The sequence below is a fragment of the Pygoscelis adeliae genome, unplaced genomic scaffold (genome assembly GCF_000699105.1).
Source record: "Pygoscelis adeliae isolate BGI_AS28 unplaced genomic scaffold, ASM69910v1 Scaffold154, whole genome shotgun sequence".
NCBI lineage: Eukaryota > Metazoa > Chordata > Aves > Sphenisciformes > Spheniscidae > Pygoscelis > Pygoscelis adeliae.
The window spans coordinates 1,344,628-1,354,167 of NW_008825113.1; the positions used below are offsets into that span (position 1 = coordinate 1,344,628).

At 39.6% G+C, this 9,540-nt stretch overlaps 1 protein-coding gene across 1 annotated transcript in view; it reads left to right on the plus strand.

Annotated features, from left to right (window-relative positions):
* The window catches only part of ITSN1 (intersectin 1 (SH3 domain protein)), a 114,506-nt gene that overhangs the window by 90,437 nt on the left and 14,529 nt on the right, over window positions 1–9,540 (plus strand). The window contains exons 29-30 of the mRNA XM_009327951.1: window positions 7,292–7,413; window positions 8,325–8,431. Coding sequence (XP_009326226.1) covers window positions 7,292–7,413; window positions 8,325–8,431 — 229 coding nt within the window. The remainder of the gene's footprint in view (window positions 1–7,291; window positions 7,414–8,324; window positions 8,432–9,540) is intronic.

Genomic DNA, 9,540 nt, shown 5'->3' on the forward strand with positions numbered 1-9,540 from the left:
CGTTGTGCCAGGACTCCTCAGGCAGAAGAGTACTGTGTATTACTCAACAGAGCAGCAGCTTTATCAATCAGTCTGTTGTTGAGAATAGTTAACTGGCAAAAACCTCAAAACACATTTAAAATGTCCTAGACAAAGATATTCAAACCATTGTGGCTTATATCGACATACGTTGTTGAAATACCTATAATGTTGATTTACTCAATTATTAAAGTTCTTAAGTGTACTACTATAGCGTGGCATGATAGTGTTTAATCTTCCTCATAATGAGTTATTTCCCTTGAGTAGCAGGGAACAAGATATTGCACTTATTCTTTCTTACCTGTCTGGATTTTTGTGGTTTCTTTTATATATATATGAGAAAGGGAGTATGAAAGCAATTCTTTAATAAATAAAATGGATTATTTCCATCCAAAAAATAGTTTTTCAGGGTTGTGTCTCAATCCAGTTTTGACCCTCCCTCCTCCTTCCTGGTTCATCTTGAAAAGATCTTTAACCTCCTAAGGCACACGGTCCTCTCCCAAAGCTGCAGATCTGGACTGCAGCAAGCAAACCTATTTCCAAAAAACACTTGCCTCCTGTGATGGAAAGGTGCCCACACTCTTGTATCTTCGGTCCATGAATTTGTGGCTGCAAAGCCAACAAGGACTAGTCCCAGTCAAGGCTGAAACAAGATTTTCATAGACAAAACTAAGAAACCATTCAGGTGATTTTCGATTTCATTTGTATTTTAAGTCAACATTAAGAAAAAGAGCAGTCTCACTGCTGCCTAGTCAATTGAATGCATTCTTTATATTAATTTTCATTTGCAAAGTACCTTTTCCCTTTGCACAGGAGCTCAGGAAAAGGAGCTGTCACTTGAAGGACGTAGAGGAGACTGGATTTAGAGACCACTCCAAGTGGGTGGTGGGTTTCTTTGTTCACAGTTTTTCTGTTTACCTCGAGAAGAATTTCCTCTGTATTCAGCTGCTGAGGAAGAATTTCCGTGAATGTTTTGTCAGGGGATTTGTTAATATCAGTTCCAATGCTTTAAATCTGTCCAAGACAATTCAGTCTCTAAGATGCAGGTTATCAAGAGTGCTTTGCTTTATGTTCAGAATCACTTTTATTCAAATCTCAATTCTCTTGGAGCTTCAGTGGCGTCTCTTTCAATCCCTGTGAGCTCACCGAACACATTTTAAAATGGCCTATTACCGTAACCTTCCCGCAAGGCAGCAAAATAACTGCAGGTTCTGGTTTTGTTCTCTGGTTTTAAAGCAGTTCTTTTTAGTTCTTCATGATTATTGACTCCAGCTGTTTAACTTCTTGTTAAATAGCTCCTTATATTTAGTCCCCTTCTAATTACAATAAATGGCTTATTTTTAACTTTTTTAGGCAACTTCAGTAAGTCCAGGGACAGTATAGCTCAAATATTATTTAATGAGTTGAATTGCAAGCTAAGTGCATGCACACAGACGACTGGATAGCAAGCTGCTACTCAGCTAAATAGAGTGCTAAGGTGACCTTTTGATTTCAAACCCTGAAAGAATGTTTTCAGAGGGTTGTCCTGGATGCAGTTAAAAACATAAATGATTTTCACGAAGACTTCATTTCCCGCATGTAGACTTTATGGGCTTTTTACTTGTTGTTTGGTAGCTTGCAAAGGAGTACTTTACCACGAATAAGGATTCATTTTGAGTTATTGCCCATGTGAGGAGGAATCATGAGAGTTATCTTAACTATGTGGCGTAACCTAGTAACATTAATAGTATGTGTAAACATAATTCTGATATACGCAACAAATTTCTATAGCTTGTTACAGCAAGTTTCGTAGCTGTTTCGTTCCCCTCCCCTTTCCATACATCTTAATTTGAAATCTTCTTTAAAAAAAAAACCAACAAACCAAACCAAGAAGTACCCCTGTAGCCCTGTAGCGCTCCTCCTCAGCACAAAAATTCAGATTGCAATGTCTGCGTAGAGCCGGAAACTAATTTGAATCAAACCTGTAACTCTTCTTCTGTCACTTTTATTAATCCTGTGGAGCAACACAGAATAAGAAGTCAGGTTTTAGAATGAGTTCAATCTTGTGGAATAATTTTATTTGCGCATTTTATGGAAAAGGTAGCTGTTAGCGTCTGTAGGCGGAAGGATGTTTATACTCGAGGTAGCTGTCCTACAGCAAGTGGGCATAGAGCTTTTAGGAGGTGTTGGAATCCCTGTGGCCTTGTGGTGCTCCTTGATCACAGGCTTTGGCTCCGTTTTCTAGCACAAGTTTCTCATTTGTTTCTTCGTGCCCTACCTACCTTTTTGAGCCTGACCCTCGGCTGCAGCTGGCCCTAGCAGCGAGAAGGAAGCTCTGTGCCTATCTGCCGTTCAGTTCCCGGCTTCAGCGTTTGGTCTGTCCAGGTACCAGTTTGTACCCGCAGAGTACTGACCTGATGCTGCCGGCTCAGCTGCTAGCCACCAGTGTGAACTGGTGCCAGCGCTAGCAGAGTGCTCAAACCAGTGTCACAGACAGGTTTTCTGTGCCCTGGCCTAGATGGCCCAAACCGGATTCATGTTTTCTCCATCACACTCACACTGTCCAGTGCAGTTTTCTCTGCAGAATTGTTTCATGTGTTGGAGTAATTCTGGATCCAAATGAGTGTTAAAATAAGTCTAGTTTGATTCCTTCACTTTCATTCTTTTTTGGGGGGGAAGACCTGAAGCCAGCAAAGATGATGGCTGGAGGTCTGCCCGAGAAAGTGAAACAAATAATAATATATTTTTTTTTAAGTATTTTAACTTTTAGAATATTACATTCAGTTACCACATTTCTGACTCCAAGTGAAATACCTATACAGCATCTTTATTTTTGCAGAAGACAATATAAAATTGGACTGTGCGGTTCCTTCAGCTTGGATCTGTGGCTGATGCTCTTGACTGATTTGCTGTTAGTGTACAGTAAGTGGTCAGGGGCTCAAGATAGGTCCTGGGTCATAACTCAGAGGTGAGATTTAAAGTTACCTGATGTGATATAAACAAGTCCAGGAATCAGTTAACTCAGCCAATTTATATTTTTAGGTGCATCCATGTCCTCACACGTAGGATTTTATTCTCCCCTAGCAGATTCTGGAAAGGAACTGGTAGACATGTTCTGGTTTTTTTTCAGAAAGGATTTAGTAGGGTTCCTTCCCAAATGTCTCACCTTTCTTCTCTACCTACTTCCCTTGATTGAATACTAAAACATTATTTTTTATAGAAACTAAGGTATTAACCTAGAATGTTGCAGAAACATTTTGCTGTTGCAAAATGAAGATGATGGTAGTGTATCACAAATGTACATTGTTGAGGACTATAAACCTTGCCTTTAACACTCGGGCATGTTCTAGAATTTAAGAAAAAAAAAAAAGGAAAATCGAAATTGTTACGAAAGATCCTTGAGTCTGTTGCTTGGCCTGTGTGGATTGGCAGCAGCAGTTCTGCCACCTGGTAATAGCTGAATGGTGTGAGCAGGAGGAGGAGGCACATGTGTTGGTGGTGACTGGTCTTGGCAAAAACAAAGTAATGCTTAGTATTTTGCAAGTGGGACTTTCCAGATTTGTTTCTAGATCCTACTTCCATCCGTCTTGGAGGGAAACACTCTGCTCTAACAATAAAGGGACATAGTAGTCCAGTTGAGAAATTCTAAACATGCTGAAATAATTGAAAAGAGCTGTGAAATGGGAATTTGCATCGCAGAAGCTTGAGATGGAGAGATCTGTTTGATCACCAGACTCTGTGCTGTCCTCGGCAAAACCTTGAGATAGTCTCTCAGCGGAGGGTCCGTCCCACAAAATATTTATGGGAAATTGGTGGTTGCATCTGAAGCTGGTTGATAAGAAGACTGAATGGTGAAATGCTGTAATTTGAGTGAAGGAATGTTATCGTGGTGCCCAGAGTGCTATTTCTCCCCACTTAGGTTTTGGAGGAAAACTGTGACGTATCTTTTACTGCTTCTGGTTCCCTATAATAGAACAGATCCCTGTCTCCTGTGATCTTGTCATTACGGACTGGGCCAGCATGAGGTTTACAGTGAAATCTGGCAGTTACGTTGTTTAGAAAATCTCCCCAAATTAGAAGAAATCAGAAGTTGTGCCCGTGTATGTAGATCAGTGAGTTCCACAGCAGAACCTTCCGCCTGAAAAAGAAGCATCTCTTGCACATTGCTTTCAAGCTTAGTGGTTAGCTTGTAAGACCATTTATTTTCAGGGCTGACTTTGTAAGGAAAAGGAACAACAAGTTTACTTCTTAGAATGATATTTGAAATTACTTTTTACGTTTCTAGAATCCCTTAGTCCTACAGGTCCTATGGTGATAGGAGGTCAAAGCACGGATTTCTAGTTACAGCGTTTGTATGTTGGTTCTGTAAGTCCAGACAGAGTAACCAGTCTTGTGAGTGTGTGCGAATGCCTCTGCTTGGGGGTGTACTGGTTATTCAATTAAAAAGGGCAGGAATTCACGTATTCACCGTGCTGTGAACATACAGAGTTAGCTATTGTAATTTCCCCATTCTTTTCTGAGTTTACTAGATTGATTGTAGCTCAGGATTCAAATCTGTCACCTTCCAGATGGGATCCAACACTCTACGTTCTCAGAGCAGGAGAGAAAATATGAAAGAATGGGTCACTCAATAACTGAAAAGGCAAATGCTAGTGCCTGATTTTAAGTACCTGAATGGCTGTATGCATGAGGGACTATCTGTGTGCTTAAAGTTAGAAACATTAACCAATTCTACACAGAGGTAAGGTCCCGTACTTTACCCATGGCAGAGCTTTCCCATCTGTCAGTGGAAATGTCTGATATCAAGGGTGCTTTCTAGCCCCTAGCAGGAGTCTCTTAGTGAACTGAATTCATGAATGATATTATTACAGCTGCAAGTGGAATTTGGATGTTCATAAAAGTACTTTGCACAGTACTTTGGCATCTGTGAAAAACTAGCTAGAGCCCTATGGCCTGACATTTCCCCTTGGAAAGGAACCCAATTCTTTGGTGTTTTTAATACAAAGACAAGAAAAATCTTCAGTACTTGTGCACCTCATGAAGAAAATCCCGTATCAGAAAAGTGTCTCCTGCATGTTCTGCTCAGATTGAAGTGGGCTATTTTCCCAAATATTTAGTGTTCAAAAGTAGACAATTTGTTGAAGTTCAGAGTAGCCCATTTACATCCCAGTTGGCTGGCTGTCAAGCTAGCCGCTAAAATATATTATGATTGAAAATGTTAAATGCTTCCTCTAAAAGGTTGGTGGTTGGAAACCACACTTCAGACTAAGGTCATCAGCGTCTTTGAACAGTAAACTTCCCCAGTCTCTAGAGCAGAATAATTAAACACTTTGTTCACTTCTAATGAAGCTGACAGTGCATGGGGAGAACTGGTTCAGTTTATTAGACCTCTGATTTACATGATATCTAAGAAAATGCTCTGAAAGTGGCCATTTATTAAAAAGAAATGAAACTTTTGGCTTTTGAAATGTGCCTAGTGCTTTGATTATTTTGGCATAAAATTAATAATTCTCAAAACCTACTTTTTATTTCAAGCAAAGTTTCAATTGCATCTTCTGAAGGACCGCAATGTACTGTATCTCAAAGGAGCGTTATCAATATGCTTCCAATCTGATCTGTTCTCAGCTCCTTAATCACAGAGGAAACTACCTTGACTGTCTGTATCTACTTTTCTTTTTTTTTTTAATTTTATTTTAAAGTCAAATCTATCATTACCTTTTCAGGGGCACAGATTAGTTGAAGCAGTAGTTGAAGATAGTCCATGAAAAACTTCATGGTGATACATGTGGACCTTGCTAGTGGCATAGTGCAGAATCAGCTCCTGAATTACATTCAGGAAGCTAAAAGAGCAGTAAATACTATCTAAGTATTAACTGTATATGCAAAGAACTGAAGGAGTTGTATGGGGTGTGATGTGATTAGGAGCATTTGAGAACGACTGATCTAAAAACCCCTGTCAGATCTCACTAGGTTGGTGTCATTGTTGGTGCTTGTGAACAATGTAAAAACAAAAAGCCTTGACCATTTTAAAACCCCACGAAGTGAAGGTCTCTCTGAATATTTTTCAGTCAGAACTTTTTCCATAAGGAAAGTCTGTTTCTATGGGAAATATACTGAATTTGCCCATAGTTCGCTGAGTATTCTGGGAAGGAATTAAACTGAAGAATTTTGATTGTGTAGAAATAGTTGTAAATAGTGCATTTTTAAAGCAAAATGTTTTCAACCTGTTTGAAAACACCTTTGCTTTTTGAAATGCATTTTATTTTACGCAGAAAAGTAATAAAAGTACTGTTAAAAGTGAAACTGGAAGAAAACATTCTGCTTGACAGTCTCAGAAGAATTTAATTAAGCTCAGCTGAAATATACTGGCTTACAGAAAAAATTGTAATGAAACATTCTGTTCTAATTCTGAACAGGAAACAAAATTTAAGATTCTAGAATTTATACAAAAATTCTAGCATCTACACAGGATAAGCACAAAGGAGGTGGTTTGCAAAAATGAAAGGACAAAACTGATGGAAGATGAGTTCTTAGTTACAAACTTTTCACATTCTTTTAAAGATAAAGGAGAACAATAATAACCCCCTTTGGCTTGGCCTATAAATTAGTGAATTCTGTGGCGCAATCTCCACTGACCTTCACGTGTTCTGGCTCAAGTCCTTCAAAAATTTAGAAGCAATTTTTAATCGAAGTGTGAAGAAGTAAATAAGCTCTGCAGGACCTTCTTGATTAGGATGTCTGCTTTGACTGAAAGGATAAAGGCTAACCTTGAATTTAGAGTATAAGCAAGCTGAAATTCCAAAGTGTCCATCAGAGCGTTACGGTCACCGTAGCGCTCTTTCCTAATTCTGTTCCCTTTTGGGGTATCTCTGTATTTTCTGTGGCAGCAGTACCAGAGGAAGTCTTTTTTATTAACAGCGATCCATTTGGGGATTTGTTTTACAGTGTGGCTCCAGTTGAATGACACCACTAAAGGGGACAGTGAACTTCGGAGTGAGGTTGGAAATGGGCAGGTAGCGGTGAGGAGGATTTTTAAGCTTTGCCACCAGAGAAAGATTATCACTTAGAAATGGCCTTGATTTAAAAAAAGAAAAAAAAAAGGTGTTAAATACAATGTTTTGAGTCACGAAGAGATGAAGCATTGTTAGGGTTGTGCCATTGCATGTGAATAATGATTAAGCGAACTGAACAGGCAGTAGTTACTGTTCATTAAGCCTTACTTGAACTGCTACAGATCTGAATCAATTTGCAAACAACTGTTAAGTAAAATCTAGGATTCTTTTGTGTTTTCTAGGGTGTGCAGACTTGCATCTTCTGGATATGTTAACACCTACCGAAAGAAAAAGGCAGGGATACATCCACGAGCTCATTGTCACAGAAGAGAACTATGTAAATGATCTGCAGTTGGTCACAGAGGTAAGACAGCACAGCAGCCTTGGGAGCAAATTTTAATCACTCATCTTTTTAAAGTAAATCAATAATTTCACTGTGCAAACTCATTTTATATCACTGCTGTGCTTGACTTCCTAGGGATGATCTGTATTAAATTTTCATCCGTCCGTCTGTCTATCTATCTATATCTATGGATATATGCATGCCTGTATGGGTGTGGGTGCAACTAATGTTAAGCCCTTGTGTTACCGTCACCAAAACACTGATGTTTAAAGTATCATTCTAGTAAACCCTTTTTGCTCCTGATTTTGAATGTTTGTTTCTCATGTATAAGTTCTTAAAGCTTGAAGCGCTTTATGTGCCAGTTTCCACATTCACAGTGGCACTCAGTTATCGCTTATTGTGATTTTCTTTAAATGTTACCAGGTGCATCTCTTATGTGGAAAAAAAGGGAATTAGTACAGGCAACTGACTTAGACAATTCTTTTGACAGAGAGGGAAAGCCCTTTTCTGAAAAAGAGGTCAAGATATGCAAACCTGAGACACTATGAGATAAATCAGAACTTCCATAAAAGAGGCCAAAGTAAAATAAATTTTAAATTGTATTATCAAAGTAATCCTGGGATATTTTGCAGGAGACCTCTGACTAAAATTCCCAAGTTTCAAACAGGTTATCCAGGTCATAATTAACACCACCAACACAAATTTAGAGTATTCTTTTTTAAAGCCATACGCTGCTCACAAACATATTATCAAGCAACACTATGGATCTCTAGGGCACAGCGCATGTTTGAATTCTGTTCCACTGAGTGTCAAGTGCTACTCTGATGTGAAGTTTTCTCCTCCGGACTAAGGAAATGAGCATCATCAGTCTTAGTCATTTAAATTATACTTACCATATACTTTCTAAATTGCTTAATTTTCTGAATCTTTAGATCTTCCAGAAACCACTAATGGAATCTGAGCTGCTAACAGAAAAAGAAGTTGCTATGATTTTTGTTAATTGGAAGGAGCTGATTATGTGCAATATAAAACTACTGAAGTAAGTTTTTTTTTCCCTATACTTAGCAATAACAAAATCATGGGCCTCTGCCCCTGCTTCTCCTTTTAGCTGCATGAAAATATTTGCCACTTACGCAAGTTATAACCAAAAGGGCCGTGCGTTTTTCCTTGTTGGGAAAAGCAAAATGTTAACAATGTTTGCAATGACTTGTTACTGTTGTTGAGAAAAATCCAGCAGTTCTTTGCTGAGTAGGTATTTGCACTTACTTTGCTCTTGGTGTACATGTGCTCCAGAAGGCGAGATCAGCCTCTCCTGAAGAGTAGTGCCTACCAAGGCTACCCACAGTCCTGTCATAGACTTTTGCTTCCTCTGTCACAGCCCATACCCAGTTCCAATCCTATTATCCGTGAATGCAAAACAAAGCACAACAACCTCTGCCTTCCATATTCTTAGTTAGCTGATGCATTCCTTTAGTTATTGTAGGCTTAGAGCACCTGAATGAGCTGTTTTGTGAGAAGCGGCACCAACGAAGCCTGGTTTCCTATGGGTTTATGTCCAGTGTACCCTGCACCCTTCCTTCCAAAGTCTCCAAGTACTGCAACCCCAACTCTCTACCATGGAACTCCACGCCGTGCAAGTACCCTATTTCTTCCTTCATTCTCTGTGGCCTCTGATGGATCCAATCTTCCTACTTGCATCCTTCTCACCCATCCCTGCTCCTTCAGCAAGACACAGTAAATGCTGTGGCTGGTTTAGAGGCACGTGCACACAGGTTGCTCATCTGGCCATTGCCAGAGAAAATGAGCAAGGATTCAGTTAAACCTGCATAGAACCATAGAATCATTAAGGTTGGTTGGAAAAGACCTCTAAGATCATCGAGTCCAACCGTCAACCCAACACCACCATGCCCACTAAACCATGTCCCTAAGCGCCTCATCTTACCCGTCTTTTAAATACTTCCAGGGATGGGGACTCAACCACTCCCTGGGCCAGCCTGTTCCAATGTTTAACCACTCTTGCAGTAAAGAAATTTTTCCTCACATCCAATCTAAACCTCCCCTGGTGCAACTTGAGGCCATTTCCTCTCGTCCTATCACTAGTTACTTGGGAGAAGAGACCAACACCCACCTCGCTACAACCTCCTTTCA